This window comes from Grammomys surdaster, unplaced genomic scaffold (assembly GCF_004785775.1).
Source record: "Grammomys surdaster isolate TR1022 unplaced genomic scaffold, NIH_TR_1.0 63, whole genome shotgun sequence".
NCBI lineage: Eukaryota > Metazoa > Chordata > Mammalia > Rodentia > Muridae > Grammomys > Grammomys surdaster.
In genome coordinates, this window is record NW_021604565.1 from 12,586,050 (window position 1) to 12,604,420 (window position 18,371).

At 37.3% G+C, this 18,371-nt stretch overlaps 1 protein-coding gene and 1 pseudogene across 1 annotated transcript in view; both read left to right on the forward strand.

Moving 5' to 3' along the window:
- Positions 1-18,371, forward strand: part of Vps13b (vacuolar protein sorting 13 homolog B) — a 585,584-nt gene that overhangs the window by 305,087 nt on the left and 262,126 nt on the right. Inside the window, exons 24-27 of the mRNA XM_028767027.1 lie at positions 980-1,183; positions 12,880-13,051; positions 13,584-13,698; positions 15,217-15,283. Of these exons, the coding sequence (XP_028622860.1) occupies positions 980-1,183; positions 12,880-13,051; positions 13,584-13,698; positions 15,217-15,283 (558 nt within the window). The remainder of the gene's footprint in view (positions 1-979; positions 1,184-12,879; positions 13,052-13,583; positions 13,699-15,216; positions 15,284-18,371) is intronic.
- On the forward strand, positions 6,251-6,737 carry LOC114621522 (annotated as a pseudogene).

Here is an 18,371-nt window from a genome sequence, read left to right on the forward strand (position 1 = left end):
CTCTGTGTATCTGATTGACAGCAGTGACTCTGTGTATCTGATTGACACCAGTGACTCTGTGTATCTGATTGACAGCAGTGACTCTGTGCATCTGATTGACAGCAGTGTCTCTGTGTATCTGTTTTGCTTATGTGAGAGGCCAGCTTCATCTTCTGGATGTGTCCTAGGGCTGTAACTTTTTGTAAATAGGAGAATTTCACTTTTTAAAAATGGCAATCAGAGTATGGTATCCAGCTGTGGGTTTGCTTATATGTTATGTTTGCCTTCCCCCCCGGGCTTATTTTATACAGTATATGCCAATATGTTCTCATACAAACTCCATGATTAATGCTTATTTATGAAATCTTACATAAATATCTTAGAACTCAGTCAGATAATTTGCAAGTTAAACAATTTTTCTCTGACTATTAGAATGACATATCCCAGGGGAAGTAGTTTGGAGATGTTGTCTATCTCCAGAGTCTCCTAAGGTAATGTTTTTACTTTCCTACTCTATTATATCACTCTTTTCACCTCCCTCAACAGTAATCCTATGTCATTTTTATCTCAAAAAAAATAGGGAGGATTAAGCTATGGAAATTATCCTTAAAGAGCGATAGCTGCTCTGTAGTGCACAAAGTAGCCCCACTTCCCACAGTGCGTGTGTGCTTTCTGCTTTCACGAGTTCTCTGTGTAATGGCATTTGTATTTGTTCAGTATCATTCTTAAAAGGAATCTACTTCCCAATAGTGAGCACTGCTGGTTAGACTGCATGCATCTGCAAAAATGCTTGCTGATCATAAAATAGCACAGCGTAAGTTTGTGGCTTGTGTAAATCAGTCCAGCTCCGTGGTGTTATTTTTGGCTGTTATTTGGTTACTTATTTTGTAGACTCTCACATTTTTGAACTTGTCAGTTTTCCTATATCTGGCATTTTAGAAGGTTGTGAATGGAATTTGGAAACTTGATTCTTCTCCCTACTCTCCTTATGCTCACTCAGGTCCAGCTCGTTTATGAATTGTCTGATACCATGAGTAAAGTCTGGAGTAACATTCAGAAGAGAGGCAATCTTATTCCATCTTCAGTCTACCCAGAGGCAATGGCAGGGCCTGTCCCTGGTTCTCCAGTTCGGAGCAGCGTAGGCACAGCTCCACCAGACACCAGCACGTGCAGCCCATCTGCTGACATAGGAACTACCACTGAGGTAAGTGGTTCTCAAATCTCTTGTTACCCAGGGAGAGATCAAATACAATGAGGTTCTGTCACAGACATTGAAAGTAAAGGTGACTTTACCACCATGGACGCTGACAGACTGAGAAGGCTCTTGAGGAGCTCTGCTCTGCCTGGATCTGTGTGATCTTCCTTTGAATGTCAAGCAGTCTTACCACTGAGTAAGCCGTGAAGTATTCCAGGACTATACACAGTCTGCAGTGCAGTAAGGCTACTGTTTGGGGGTATGGAAACTTCGAAGCTGAGTGAAAAAGAGGTTTGCTCTCCTCTCTTGCTCTCGCTGTGCTTGTAAGTCAGGTGTTAACTATTGTCTTCCACTCAGTGGTTCTGAGCCCTGTTGTCCTCAGTGTTTCCTTTTCCCTTAGTCATCAGTTCAGCTTTTCATCGTAGCACTGTAAGGGCAGACAGGATGCCACTGCTTCTTCTATATAATAAATACTACTTTGTAGCAGCCCATTTATTATCCTGAAGTGAAAGAAAATATACTGTATAAGAAACTAAATGAAAACAGATGATAGACTATATATGTATGTGCAGTATTACTAAGGTAGAAAGTAAAATATATAAGGTCCAGTAATATATATTGTGTGAATGCTATGGCACAACTGTGTTAGAATTCGTAGCCAAGAAGTAATTACAAAGAAACATACCTAGGGTTCATATGCAAAGGCTACAGATAGGGTTCTATAGGGCTGTAGTAAATGCCACATGTGGTGGTGCTGCTGAAGCTTGACTTTCTGGAGCAGTGGCAAACTTCGGATACAGTTTTGAACAAAGCATAATTGGATCTCTAAGTCGATTTCTACATTTCTAAGACTATGTGATTAATCTGTGATGCAGTTTTCATTGTGTTGCAGGACTGTTATATTCACCAAAGGATCCGGTTGAATTTCTGATTCCTAACCTTGAAATTTCAGGAATGACACTGAACCTACCCAAAATAGTCTCTTTCATTTCTTCTTCCTCCTCCTCCTCCTCCTCCTCCTCCTCCTCTTCTTCCCTCTCCTCTTCCTCTTCCTCTTCTTCTTCCTCCTGCCGCTACCTGCTAACCTTATCTGTTAGAGTAAGAGCACTAAGTTATTATGTAGAAATCCTCAATGTTGTTGGTTTCAAAAGCTTTGAAAAGTTTTACAGTAAACTATTTGATTCATTGTAGCTGTAGCTGTTTTCAGGTTTAATTACAGAATACTATTTTCTTTCCCCCCTCTCCTCTCTTCCCCTCCCCTTCCCTCACCTCACCTCACCTCACCTCACCTCACCTCACCTCACCTCACCTCATCTTTTTGATTTTGAAGACAGAGATTCTCTATGTAAGATTGCTTGTCCTGGAACTCTCTCTGTAGACAGGTCTGGCCACGTCTCAGAGATCCACCTGCCTCTGCCTCCAAGTGCAGGAATTACAGATGTGCACCATCACTTCCCACTTCTGAACACTCGTTTTAATAGCATACCTCTAAGATATAACTGTAAGGTATATGACCTGTTAGATAATACAGTCTGTGACATAGAGTAATTGAAGATTGAAGCAGTAAGTTGCTAAACAAAGATGGCTACAAGGCAGTTGATATAGGCAGTTAAAAACTAAAAATGAATGAATGTTAATGTAAAGCATTCGGGAATTATTTATCAAGAGATACTATGTGAAAGAGCTTATTTGAAGCAATACAGAATCAGGGTTGAACAACCTAGAAGTGGCACTCACTTGCACAGTATGGCCAGAAGGAAAAGTCATTGGTTACCCAGATACTCACTGGACCCTGACTCTTGGGAAGCTTGTTCTATCAGAGATACCTTCAGGTACTCTGGCTGATTTGTCTCCATGAAGGAAAGGAGGGCTGCTGTTGAGATAGATGATTTTGTTGTGAGCGTTGAGTAGTACAGCTACAAGTTTCTTTACATGTTCATGCTTTACATACCTTACTGTCTTTGTTTCCTTTCAATAAAATATTTTTGTTGGGATCACAGTAAACTGAGAATACACCTACATTTAAATGTATCTCCTTAATAATTCAATAATTAAGGACAACATAAAGATTAGGTGAATGTTTTCTCAGTGTATCAGAGTGTGTCAACTATGGCTCACCCTGTGCTATAGCTCAACAAAAACTCAAACTTTGGGCCAAACCTTTATTTCTTGTTTCCTTTTGTTCATTGTGTTTCTAGAAATTTGCTTTATGACCTTTCCAATTTTCTTTCCTTCCACCTTTGAATCATGCAGTTAACTCATTTTGAGATCCTCCCATATAACAAGTATCGTGATTTTTCCTGGATTTGCTTGTGTGTTCAAATGTACCACCTGCCTAACTTAATGCAAGTAAAAGTTGTTTTCTCATTGGAAAGCATGGGAATGCAGAGACTCTGTATCCCTGGAGACTATATAAACATGGAGTCTGTTCCAGAGCCTCCTTGAGCATGGCATTGCTGGGCAGCACGGCAGTCCTTTGCTTCTCTTGAGTCATCCTTGCACTGAAATTGTCTCCTCATTACAGAAAGCCTTTGTATTAGCAACATTGCATGTGAGCATCGGAACCATCTGGGCACAGAGCACATACAACATAGGAGTTGGTTATAGCTATCTGACCTTTCTCATGTGGTTGCAGATGATCTGCATCTACAAGATGATTTTTACTGTGTGAAATGGTGATAAAACTCCAACTCACTCAGTACACCACCCTCTCTAAACTCCTATTCCAACACACCACAGGCTGAGGGAGTGAGGGTGCGGTCTGTGTCCAGACAGATCACATGCTTTATTAGCACACTAGTCAGCAAACTCTGTTACTTTACTTTAATAAGTACATTCTTAATAAAATTTTCTCAATATTTTGTTATTTTCTAATATATAGATATCAATGTAAGGAAAATTATATTTTATTCTTGTTTGTTTGTTTGTTTTTTGAAACCAGGTCTCGTTATAATCCCTGGTTGGCCTGGAATTCCCTACATAAACTAGGCAGGCTTTAAAATCACAGATCCACCGGCCTCTGCCTGCAGAGTGCCATCTAAGTTGGGTCCACCAGGTTCACAGCCTGCAGAGTAGGGGCAGCTTGAGACCCAGCCAGCAGACTCAGGTACCCTGACCTCCATTATCCTGCCCGCCCAGGGCAGTGCACACCTTCCTACACAGTACTGCTGCCATCGGGATCCTCTAGCTAACATCAAGGAAAACCAGATACCTAAGGACAAGCAACAAGACCCAGGACAATATGACAGCAGCAGAGCCTAGCTAACCTGCTACAATAAACCATGGATAATTAACTCAGCTTCCTCTGTTGCTTTTCTTCCTTTCACTGTGGACCCATTTTCTTAGCTCTAAGAATGAGCTTCTTGTTAGGATAGGACATTTGCAGAATTCATCATAGGAGCAAAAATGTTTTCTAACTTCTGTCATCAGCAGCTGACTTGTTAAAAGAGAAACATCCTCAGAGAGAGTTTTTAGATTAACATTTCCATTCTGTGTACTAGGAAATAAAATCATAGTGAATTAAAGTTAGCAACACCCAAGGTAGCAGCTGGGCCAACTTTTCACCATAATTCTGGGTTTATGAATTCTATTGAAGAGACCTTGGAAACAGTGTGGGTCTTTTCCGACAGTGTCAGCATCACAGTGTTTAATCTCCAGGCTTTAGCATCATAATCTGTCCTCTGGGACAATGACAGGTATTTCACCCAAAACATTATCCACTGTGTAGTCAGTTTACGTACAGTTCTCTTATTCCATTGAATACAATATATACCTTTATTTGTTTTTGTCCTCTCTAATGTTGGCAAAATTCTACTTTTCTTTGTAATTGTATGCCTGAAGTTATACTGGTTTTACTGTCCCCTCCTCCCCTTTTGCATGTGTGTGTGTGTTTGTGTGTATACACGTGTGTGTGTGTGTGTGTGTGTGTGTATGTGTGTGTGTGCGGGCATGCATGCTTTTTTTTTGGGGGTGGTGCTGTTTTTTTTTTCTTTTTTTGAAACAAGGTTTCAATATATAGTCCTGGTGGGCTTAGAACTAGCTACCTAAGCCAGGTGGGCTGGGAGCTCAGGAAAGCATGTGTTACCACACCTGGCAATATTTGATATTTTATTTTGTTGAGACTATTATAATTGACTGGATGGAATTTTAAATGTTAAATTGGTCCTGCACTTCTGAAATATATTGTGATATATTTTCCTTTTTTTCTTTTACTTTTAACTTTTTTTTTTCTTGGTAAAGGCAGGTTCTCACTCTGGCTTCCCTGGGATTCATTGTATAGACCAAGGTGGAGATCTGTCTGCCTCTGCCTCCGGGATGCTGGGTTCTGAGGTTAAAGGTGTGTGCCACCACATTAGCCTTTTCTTTCTTATGATAAGCTTCCAGTATTTTACTAGAAGAAATAATATTATTCTTTTTTTATATATAAAAATAGCTTGGGAAGTTTTTCTCTTGGTCTATTCTGTAGAAAAGCATGTTTTTCACAGGAAAATTCTCATGGTCCATATGTATCACTATACTTCAAAGTTATGTGAAGTTGAGCTAAGTAAAAGAAGTCTTAAGTTCTTACTATCTGGGCATGCCATGGCAGGCACTAGGGGAAACCATAGTCTTCAGCCTCCTGCACTGCTGTGTTCTTAAAGACCATGCTATCTATCTATCTACCATCCATTGATCTATCTTACAGGATTTACTACTACATAGCAGTGGCTGTCTTCGAATTTGGTGGCAGTCCTCCTGCCTGTGCTGGGATTACAGCCATACGTCATCGCAGCCATTTTACCAACTGAATTTTATACTAGTCATTGACAAAATAATACTTACTGATCAAGAAATCTGAGTCCCACTCAGGGGCCTGATGTTAAAGACCGTTTGCTGGCCACGTTTAACGTACTGTCTTTAACGTATAACTAATAGTCTTATACTCCATTCAACATTTTTTGCTATATTTAAATATATACATTAGTCACCTTTCCATTTTTCGAAGTCCAAGGCAGTAAAAGGATTAAAAGTATTGGGAGGGGCCGTTCGGAGTGGACATAGCGGTCGCCGCCTCTAAAGAGAAGAATTACCACACTTATGGCAGGGGTTCTGCGCTCAGTATTTCAGAGGCCTCCAGGCAGATTACAGACTATGAAGAAAGGTGCAGAATCTCTCATTGGTTCAGAATGGATACGTCACAAATTTACTAGATCAAGAATTCCAGATAAAGTGTTTCAGCCTAGACCTGAAGATCATGAAAAATATGGTGGGGACCCCCAGAACCCTCATAAACTGCACATTGTTACAAGAATAAAAAGTACAAAGAGGCATCCATACTGGGAAAAAGATACGATCAAGATGCTCGGCCTACAGAAGGCACACAGCCCTCAGATTCACAAGAACATCTCGTCGGTGAATGCAAAGCTGAAAGTGGTGAAACACTTGATACACATCCAGCCCCTGAAGCTGCCACAGGGACTTCCCACAGAAGAGACCATGTCCAGCACGTGCCTCAAGAGCACTGGGGAGTTGGTCGTGCAGTGGCATCTGAAGCAAGCCTGTGGAGCAGGAAGCAAAGTCCTGATGCCACACAGCTTCAGCTCACAGACGCACTTACTGAGGAAACCATTCTTATTAAAATGAATGTTAATCCAAAAAAAAAAAATAGTATTGGGAGGAGGGACTACATTCTTTTAAGAAAACTGCCCATAAAACTGCCCATAAGACTTTACCTCCTAAAGTTTCTACTACCTCCCCTTGCTAAGTGTTAAGCCTGTACCAAAGTGGCCTCTGGTGACATTCCAGATGTAGATGACAATAATGTAAAGCTTAAAGTTTACTAGTTAAACATTTTATGACTAAGTCGATTTAGCTGAATGACTGTCCATCCACATCCCTTCTCAGCTGTTCATCTGCCTCAGCTGCAACACTGCTGAGCAGCAGCGTCCTCTAAGTAGGACATGTGATGTTTGAGTAGGTGTGTCTCAAAGTTTCTTGAGGGGGCTGGAGAGATGGCTCAGAGGGTAAGAGCACTGACTGCTCTTCCAGAGGTCCTGAGTTCAGTTCCCAGTGACTACTTGGTGGCTCACAACCATCTGTAATGGGATCTGATGCTCTCTTCTGGTGTGTTTGAAGACCGCTACAGTGTACTGATGTACATAAAATCTTCAAAAAGAAAATAAAGTCTGTTAAGGCTAGATTCCATTTTTCTTTTTGTTATTGAAAAAGTTTTACACAATTTTTTTTCTGCTTAATTTGTATTTTTTTTCTAGATAGTATAGAAGAATTTCTCTTGTTCACTGGTAATGCAGAGAAACACAATGAATTACTATTTATTTATTTGGCATCCTGCAACTTAGTATAGTTTATTGATTCTAGAATTTTGTGTTATAGATTTTTCAGGGTTTTCTTTTTTTTAAATTGGATATTTTATTTATTTACATTTTAGATGCCTTTACCATTCCCCTCCCTAAAAACTCCTATCCCATCCCCCCTCCTCCTTTTTGCTTTTATATCATTTTAATGACATGCAAGTATTCAGGTCAGTTCCAGGTTGAGGAATGAGCAATACAATAGATGCAGACAGTCAAGGAACAGGCACCGAAGTAAACAGAGCGAGCGAACACTCGGAGATCACATTCTCGTTGTCCTCGCTGTTTCTAAGGTTTATCAGGATGACCAAAGTATCTGAGCCTACTTCCCTATCCTAGCCCCAAATCATTTTCATGTCTGAAGCCTACTTCCTTGTTCTATCCTATGATTAAGATTCCTGCCTGAGATTACTTCCTTGTTCTAGCCTAAGCCCACTTCCTTGTCCTTGGACAGTTGCTTCTTCAGGGTTCTCTATGTGCAAGATTGTCTACAAAAAGAAACACTTTTACTTCCTGTTTTGGATGATTTTACTTTTGTTACCTAGGTCTTTCAGTAATAACTTGAATTGATTTTCCATCCATTTAAAAAAAATAGCATTGCAAGTTAAACGTAATTTTAACTTTTGAGATCTTTTTAATTGTGAAGGGAAGTTTATCATATTGTTCTGGCTTTAATGACATTTCTGTACAAAGAGTTAAAAAACATATTGAAAAATTGGCCTTGATATTTTTTTCTGTTTCTATTTTATTTCTATATTTATACTCTTTTTAAGTATTGTTAAATATTATAAATAGAAATAAAGTTATCTAGATCATGAAATTTTCCTATAGTGGTTAAAGCACTGTATCACAAGAGACTTTGTTTTGTAAAGAGGACTCAAGAAGCTACAGCAATGGTTTGGGTGCCTTGTGCTATTAATTGCATAGTGTGATGCTTCATGAAAGAGTGGCAGTACGAAACAAAGTCCTTTAGTGTGCATTCATGTCAGCTGTCCATTTGAAAACTCTCAGGGACAATAACATTTTATCCTTAAGCTGACATACATATTGCTTTTTGCTTGCACATATTTATTAATTTAGTTCAACTTTTTTAAAAACAGCACAGTATTTAAGGCATAGTCATTTGTCTTTAGAAGAATTTATCATGTTTCACATAGACAATGACTCTCTGTATACAATACCAGCTGAGCTGGGAAATTCAGCTCATCACTATGCTGCTTAACACAAGTATGTCTTTAAATGGGGGCTTAAATTTTGATAAGTCAACAGATACTGCTAATACCGTACTGCCTCACCATGATCATGCTACTCTGCAGATTGAGGAGGAAGGAGAGAGTTTCAGACCAGTCTGGGCAGCATCATGATTTTGAGTTAGCTTAAGCCACATAGGGATATGACAACTCTGTCTCAACAACCTGAAAATGAAGCAAGAGAAAAATATAAAATGCTAAGTAAATGCCTAAGACACTAGTTCTTAAAACAGAACCTGATATGTTGACCCACCAATGTTTAGAAGCTACTTTCACCCAAACTTTAACTAGAATTATTTGTTAATCCAGGAGTCAAATTGCTTTATTGCTTTAAAGATGATAGTTTTTTAATGTACATAGCTGTTGGATGGACATCAGTATATTAAAAATGTAAATGATTGTTACAGCAAAGCTATCATTAGATTCTCAGTGACTGTGTGCCTGAAGCAGTGGTCACTTAACTTGTTCAGAGCCCTTTTGATGAGAAGTGTACTGTGAGCATTTTTACTATACTACTGTTTTAAGACTGCTAATTATTTTTAATATTTTCTAAAATAAGATTTATTTTCTTTATTAGGTGGTTTATATTAAATGAGAAGCTTTTATTCAAAATATACAAACCATGGCATTTAATTTATCTTTTTATTCTTCAGAGAACATGGAATAAATTAATGAGTCAGATAAGTGAAGGTTGTTATTTAGCCTTTGTTAGCTATCAAATATTTTCTATTTAATGCTTTTCCCTACTTAAAATAATCATATCAGAAAATACCTGTAATATTTCATGTATCATCTGTAGATTGTTTTATACACTATAGTGTAATAGTCTGAGGAGGCAGCCTTACTTTTTCATGTCAGTTATCTCATTGGATCTTCTTTGAAAGTTAACTTTGAGTTTATAAATGTCTAATTCAAATCTCTATTGAAAGAAAGTCATTTTTTTTTTACAACTTAAATATACTGTCTTACTTGGTTGTGTAGGTCAGAACTGGTTTTTCCTTTTTTGAGTATGGAATTTATTAGAAATGAATCTAGTGATTCTGACTACATTCTAACAACTGTTTGTATTAAGTAAAACTATTTGTAGGATCCCAGATGATTGAAACTTTGCTGAATTATCTTTTCATACTACTGTGTTGGTGCAAGCAGTCTGATTCCTGCCAATGCAGCTTCAGCTTCCTGTGTTTGCATTTGTGTCATGGTAAACTAGGAAGCATGGGTGAGATTTAAGCTCTCTGCTTAAAAGCTGGTTTACTGAAACTGAGAGCAAAGGTGCAGGAGACCCAGCAGGCCACTTGTTACTGCTGACTTCAGTACAAACAACAGTGGAAGTGTTTAGCCCTTGGGGAGCTTGTGTGATTGAACAAGACTGTTGAAATTATTTTGAAAAGGAAGAGTAGCAATGTGACCAACTATGATCTTCCCTGAGCTCTGCAGCAGGCCTAGGATAGAGAGCTGAAGTGTTTGTTCTTCCATGAAGCAAGATAAATTAACTTAGGCAAATAAATTCAATATGTTGGTTAATTTCCCATGAATTTTTTATTTTAGAATTGGACTAAGGAAATGTGGGAAAATAGTTCAGCATTACCATTTTGGGTCCAGTTTTCACTATAGAATTGTTAAATAAAGAAGGAAATTAATGTAGAAACATGTTTAACAATATCGCAGCAAATGTTTTAAATCCAAAAAGAAAATTGAAACTGCATGACAGAGTAGTTAAAACGTTTTTCTCAGGAGTGTTTGTTTACTAAGCTAGAAGCCACAGTCACAGGATTCTTATCAGGATACCCAGCAGTGTTTAAACATGATTAGATGCTGTTTTCTCTGCACCTGTCCTCCCATGGGGTACGCTGTTCTTTGAGGATTTGATTAGGAATGTTTCTATTCTAGGAACTAACTCTTTAAAAAGGTATAATAGCTACATTGTGTCATCTTTTATTGATTTGACGTTGTAAAAAGCATTTGCTTTGGAAATAACTATTTGGAAATAGTTTGTGCTTTTTATTAGACGTTATGTTAGCTAACCAAAAACAAAATTTCTGTAGCTTCTTAAATTATAGAAACTTTATTTATGATGAATTTATAAATTTGAAAAACAGGGTCTACTTATTTTGTAGAAATATGAAAAAAAAAACCGTAAACAGCTTTTGGTTATATTTGGGACAAGGAACTAAAAATTTCCTGTCTCAGTAAGTCCCAGAACACTAGTTCTTTTGCTGTGCTTGGTCACACCTTCCTTGTGAGCTCTTGCAGTAACGGTTGTCACTGCCATAGTCCTTCACACTTGTTCTTCTGTCTTTTAAGCTAAAGGAGAGAAGGCAAGATAAAACACATCTGTAGCAGCTTTCTAATTATCTGGCTAGGAGGGCATGTCTGCAGGATAGAACATGGCTTCTGGCTCCTTGTGTGAGGCTTTAATTATGGCTCTTACTTTCAGGTATGGTTGATCAAGAGATTAGTGGCTTCTGCTTTGACTATCTACCAGGAGAAAATAACACATTAACCAGTATTGCATGCCTTCTCAAACATTCTAAGGGATGTTTTGCTCTTGCATGATTACATAGGAAATAAACAGTTTATTTAAGACATTCAAATCAACAGGGAACCATGAGAGATTATGGATGTATGAAAGTACTGGTTTCCCACAAGACCCCCCATGACCAAGTTCTCAGTCCCAGCAGAACAAATGCAGAGAATGAGAGACACAGACAAGAGATAGGCAAAGGGGGAAACCCTAAGTTAGAATGAGCTTGTTAATTTTGATTAGGCATATTAGTCAGGGCAGCCAAAACAGGGCTTTTCATTGCTAGACTTAAATATTTTGATAATTGGATCCTAGTAGTCAACCTCAGGAGGAGGAAGTGGCCGAGCAAGAGAATAGAACCTTTGGTAACTAACTTTAGGAATGTAAAGGGTTTAGCAAGGGAGAGGAAAGGGAGTAAAAGGGCAAAATCCGTTCAGGCCTGTTAGAGCCTCCTCAGTACAGCAAGTGAAAATGTGTGTCTTGTTGGAGAAATGACAGAATGAGACAGGCGGGAGGAAGCATGCAAGCTTAGTGTTGGTGATTAACATCCACGTAGGACGTGTTGACTATGGAGAAACACTTTCTTTACCTTCGTGCTCTTGTTTATTCTAGATTCTGAGCATTCAGTGTCATAAAAACTGACTTATGAAGGAGGTTATGGACTCTGGGAAGTCCTTATCATAGTATATCATGCTGCCTACTAGACTCAACCTGATTAAGTAGATATAGATTACCAGTGCATCCTCTAACAAGTAAGCATGCTGTATTTGATGTGTTTCTGTCCAGCTTTTCTATGCACAGCACTGAAACCTGTTTCCAGCAGCATCTTTTCCTGCATCTAAGACTAGAACTACACAACTCTAGTCTAACATCAAATAAAAGGTTTTTTTTCTAAGCTACTAAAATCTTTTGAATACAAACAAAAACACCCACCAAATCGTTCACGGCTGACTTGCCACTCTGGAATTTAGGACCTTATCCAAGTTCAGTATATACCTATGAAATTAAATAAACTCATATGTTATTCCTCTAGATTTCAGTCATACAAAACATTTCATAAAGCCTAATCTAGTCTACCAAGAGAAATTCTTTCTTGACTATTACGTTGTACAAATTACTTGGTTATATTTTTCTCTAAATTTATTCATTAATGCTCTATGTCAAACACATATTTCTTCTGTCAAGAGGTAGAGGGTAAATGCCGGAAACCTGTGGTCTTCAGCTTCTCTGTAGCAGCTAATCATCTCCATCAAGAAGCAGCCACAGTCAGTAAATGATTCCTTGCCTGTGATTGTATAAAAATGTACTCCTAGGCAGCTGGCTGTGGCCCTTGGCTATTTGGAGATCCTTGTTCTCAGAAAAGCTATAATATCATGCACCTACATTAAAACTATATAAACTGCTTGAGTAGCATATGTTTATAATGCTTAGCTTGGTTTGTTAGCAGTACCATTTATATGATCAGAACATATAATATGGAAATGTTAAAATTATTTTAGATTATAAATTTTATTTTATTTATTTCTGATTGAGTATCAACATTTGAGTTTGTTTTGTTTGTTTGTTTTTTCTTCATCACAGGGAGATTCGATTCAAGCTGGTGACGATTCACCATTCTCAGACTCTGTTACCTTGGAACAAACTACCAGTAACATTGGTGGATCCAGCGGCCGTGTTAGTCTGTGGATGCAGTGGGTGCTCCCCAAAGCTACTATAAAGCTCTTTGCTCCAGACCTTGAAAAGAAAGGCACAGGTACACGAGGATTTTTCTCTCCTACTGTACAGATTTAAGAAAATTATTACTGCTTTTAGAAGAAATATTAGGTATAACTGTCTTCAGTATTTTCATTTATAATTTAATTAGCTCTTATTTAAGTGTTTTGAGAATTGTTCATTGATCTCATCACTATATAAAGCTTATGTTTACCTATTCTCTTTGACTTTGTAAAATCTAACTTTGCTTTTCGATAATTAAAATTCAGCCAGAAGGTATGAGTGACTTACTGTGAGCATAGCGATGCACTGCATTATCAGTATCCAGAGATCCTTGGCTGTAACACATTCATCTGTTCAATGAAAACTATTGTTTTCCTAACTTGAAATAGACACCTTCTCTTAGCATTAAGGGGCCTTTGGCACTAACGTTGCTTAGAAGTATAGAAGTCTATAATCTTTATGCTCTTTAGATGGTCAGGGTGCATTAGCCAATGTGAAATAGAAGACGGGAGATATTGATGGTGATTATGAGGAACTCTTTTGATAATCATGCTTGTTTCTTTTTGCAGAAGTTTGCATGGTCAGTGAACTAGAAGATCTCAGTGCATCCATAGATGTGCAGGATGTGTACACTAAAGTGAAGTGTAAGATAGAGAGTTTTAGTATCGACCACTATCAAAGCAGGTCAGTGATGGGTGGCAACTACAGGGGAGCTGGATTTGTTAGAGCTGGTCACCATAAGGATGTTTCTGTTCTACAGTTATGACTCTCAAAGAGGATGCTTAACAGTTGTTAAGTTGTTGTTTTACTATTCTTTAATTTGTATCCAATAAAATTTTATAACATGGCATATAGCTCTTCATAAACATCCACATTACTGCTTTTACAAATACCTCCCAAGTGTATGCCATGTGTTAAAGATTTGCTAAGATGCTTAGGACACAGTCGACATGTTTGATTGTTGCTGTGTACTTTGATCTACTTGCTCTGTAGCCTACACTGAAGTGGAGCACCTGGTCATGCCCCTTAACTCTGAGGAGACTTCTCTTTTGTTATAAATAATATACATGTCATAGATAAATGTAAAACCACATTATTTTCTATGTAGTCCCTCTATAACAAAAATAAGATTACATGAAAATATTATTTGCTTGTAATAGATATTTTTCAATGTTTTAAAATGATCTCACCATTAGTGTTTCCTAAATAAAAGTTCAAATCTTTTCTTTTTTTGATTTATAATATAACTGAGGGTTTTATTTTTAATTTGAAATATAACACACATACGATAAAATCTAAAGATGCTATTAAAATATTTTAAATAGTATTGTATCTTCAGTTTCATGGTAACTTCTCCTAGAAATAGTTTGAAGAAGTATTTTCTTAATAGATTCATAATATTTATCAGTTTGACAGTTTTCATTGTGTAACTGTAGGTGCCCAATGTCTTAATTATGTTTCCTAAAATAGTTTTGCAAACATGTCTAGTTCTACTCTATTTGTCTTTTCTCATATGTCATACTTATTATACCACTAAGTACAAATCTATAATAGATAGCTGGAAATTATCATTACGAAATATACAATATATCATTTGCTGTGTTGTAGCACTTCTTGTAATACTATCTTAATAGCTAGGTGGCAATTATTTTTGTCATATTAACAATGAGTCATTAATTGGCATTTGATTTTTTTTTGTCCTTTGATTTCTTTCCAGTATACTATATTTAAAATGAAATGATTTTTCATGTAATATATCTATTGAAGAACTGAAGCAATTTCTGATATGAATATTATGCACTTTATCCTTAGTTTTACTGTTAATTTATATACGTTCTAAATTTTAGATAATTTATCAGTATAATGATGTGCTTACTAATATATTTTATATGCTGGGCTCTTTGTGAAGCACTAGAGATATAGAGTTTAATAAAAGAGACAAAGATTTTTACCTCTCTGTACCTTCTCATCTATTAGAAGAGACAAAAATTGATAAAAAGAAAAACAGATAAATCTGTCATCAGAAGTCTTTCCATGCAGCGCAGAGAGCATGCTTCACTGCTGTAAGTGGGTCCGCTGGCCACATTGTTATATCTGTGAGGAGCATAGCATGCTTTACTGTAGAACTGCTGGTATTTTGATGTCAGTTTTTTAATTGAGAGAAATTGAAGAGAACACATAAGGTGAACTTATGTTTTCCAGGCCTGGGGAAGGTTGGCAGTCAGGACATTTTGAAGGAGTGTTTCTGCAGTGCAAAGAAAAACCTGTGGTGAGACTCATTTAGTAATTTTTTATTTTTGAGAATATATTTTAAATTGTTTGTATTTGTTTTACTTTGCAACAGAAGTAATGACATTAAGAATTAAAACTCAGTACATTCTTTTAGACTTCTTCCTTTAAATTTTTTTTAATTAGAATTAATAGTCTTAATCTGCTCATGTTTTACAGCCAATTTCTTTGTAGCAATTAAATAAACATCAATATTCAAAGGTAGGATTGTATCACATTTATTACTATATTTTATCATTTATGAATTGCTATGTTGATGTTTTGGAAGATTTTTCCTTTCATAAGTAAGTTCATGATGGACTGCCATTACTAAAAATTTAAAGTAATAATTGCATATGGAAATCAGTTACTTTATTTTTTGTTTTAGTTATCTCCATTTGCAATGATTTTTACAGAAAAAGCACAGAGGCCCTACTAAGAGATGGCTCAGAACTGAACATTCCAGCTCTAGCTCACTTGTTCTCTTTCCCTCCCTCTCTCCTTCCTTCTCTCCCTCCTCCCCTCCTTCCCTCCCTCCTTCCCTCCTTCTCTCCTTCCCTCCCTGTCTTTCTCTCTGTCTTTCTCTCTGTCTTTCTCTCTCTCTCTCTCTCTCTCTTTTGCTTTTGTTGCTTTTTTTGTCTTCTCATCTCAAGCCTTTGGGAAGAGTATTGGTCTTTGGGGCACTGTGGGGGTATCTCCCTTTCCTGTACTGACTAGCACCTTGTTGCTTTGACCCCTGAGCAAGCAGGACTCTTGCAGTAACTGTTCTGCCTTCCTTTCCTCTGTAAGAAATCACTTTAAAGCTGTCCCCCAGAATTCCCGTAGCAAGTACCCAGAATAAGACCTGAACTGTCCACACAGTCAGGGCTTGATTTTCATTGTTGCTAATGACATACTCGTTATAAGTAAACCATAGTCTGTTTTTGTATCATAAATTGCCTTTCTATCATACGCTGGTTGTTATCTATATGTACTTTCGCTATTCTGACGTTGTGAGCCAAGATGAATATTGCTGTCAATATAAGAAAATCAAAGTAAGTTATTAAGTAAAATGGCTTTCCACTTGTGTTGACTACTCAAGCATTGAGCAATGCAGCGTTTGTCATTCCTGGGTTACTTCTTGCCCAGACTGCTTTGTGTTTTCCTTGGTTTTGTTTTGTTTTGTTTTGTTTTGTTTTCTCATATGCAGTTGTCATCATCTCGCAGCTAATAGAAGTACTTATTGCTGTCTTTATTTAAGACAAATTTGTAGTGCTCTTGTTTCCTGGGTACAAAATTAAATTAGGGTACATCCTAGTAACTTTCAGAAGTATCAAATGTATATTTTTGAATGGTACAACATATGTAAATATGTTATTAGAATCATTCCAATAAGTGAAATTTTAAAGTTAATAAAAATTCATGAAATTTTAAAATGTACCCACTTCTTAGTCTACTAAGTCACCACAATATTAATATTTTCTCAGTGTTTACAAAATACTTACTATTTCTCATGTAAAGCTGAAAAGGCATAAATATTATCCTTAGGAAATATCTCCTATGATTTTTCTCTTTACATTATAAAGCTTACTAGTTTATTTGCATAATAGCTAATGCTTCTTTGCATTGAATTTTAACTTTTTAATAGTTTCTTTAGTACTACACACAGGAATCTAACTTGGCTGTCTGAGAGCAGAAGCTCCTTAGATCTCTGGTCATTCACCCACATGCTCGTTTGCATTCTTAGGAGCAGGTGACTGCCACTCAGCCCTAAGAAACAGTCTTAGTGACTTTAAATGGCTTCAGACAACTCACAGATCTTATTTTGAATCTTTTCCAGTTTTTTTTTTTTTTGAGACAGGGTTTCTCTATGTAGCCCTGGCTGTCCTGGAACTCACTCTGTAGACCAGGCTGGCCTCGAACTCAGAAATCCGCCTGCCTCTGCCTCCCAAGTGCTGGGATTAAAGGTGTGCGCCACCACTACCCAGCCAATTTTTTTTTTTTTTGACATTTTCTTTCTACAGTTAAAAAAAAAAAAATGACTTGCCCTAGAGTAGAGCTGGAGCTGTGTAGCAGACTGTAAGCTGCATGAGGAATCCCGGGCTCAGGCCCCAGGACTACCCCACCAGAGTCACTTCTGTGGAAAGTTCTGCATTATTTGTTGTCTCTATTCATTTTAAATTTTAAGTAAATGCTGATTTTTGCACATTTGAAAATAGGAAAAGAAATGTTTTGCCTCCATTTTGGCCAAGTGTATTTATTCTCCTTACTTAAGTACAGCAGTTTAAGAAAATGCAAGGGGGAATGGAATTAGGGGGTTTGCAGAGGGGATACCAAGAAGGGAGATAACAATTGAAATATAAATAAATAAAATAACCAATTTAAAAAAGAAGAAAGAAAGAAAGAAAATGCAAGCCTTTCCCTTCTGTTAGCTAACCTTTCAAGAGTGCTTATATTTGACATGTTTCAAAGGGTTTTAAAGCATTTATGCATCTATTGAAATGCTTTTTATGCTCTTTCCAGGGTTTAAATAAAAGCTTATTATGGACAGGCTTATTTAGACACCTGGGAATGGAACATTGCTGTTCCCTCTCTATTGGGGGTGGCAGCAGGCCCTTTCCTCCTGTTGCTGCCTACTGGCACATATAGGGATCAAAGTCCAGCACGTTATCTTGCTTTACTGTGGTTCTGTTGGTTTCAAACAGAGAAAGAAAAGAAGGGAAGCAGGGAGTAGATAAAAGAGGGAGTTTTGAAGGACTAGATGGTGCAAAGGCAGACCACTAGGGGAAGACACATTTTAGCACTAAATGGTTACCTTCTATGTTTTTCCAAATGGTCAGGTAATTCATTTCAAAAATGCATACAGAGTTTTTCTTACCTTCCTTCATTATAAAGTCCAGTTTAAAAGTCTAGCAGACAATTGAGCTCAGGAGTATGTACATAGCATGTGTTAAGACCCTCAGTTGAATACGGAAACACATACACACACACACACACACACACACACCAAAGCAAACAAGCAACAAGAAAAAGTAAAAACTTAGCAGTAATATCTGATTTACATAGTTTTCCCTTCTGATCTGATCCAGTCTGTTGTTGGTTATAGGTGT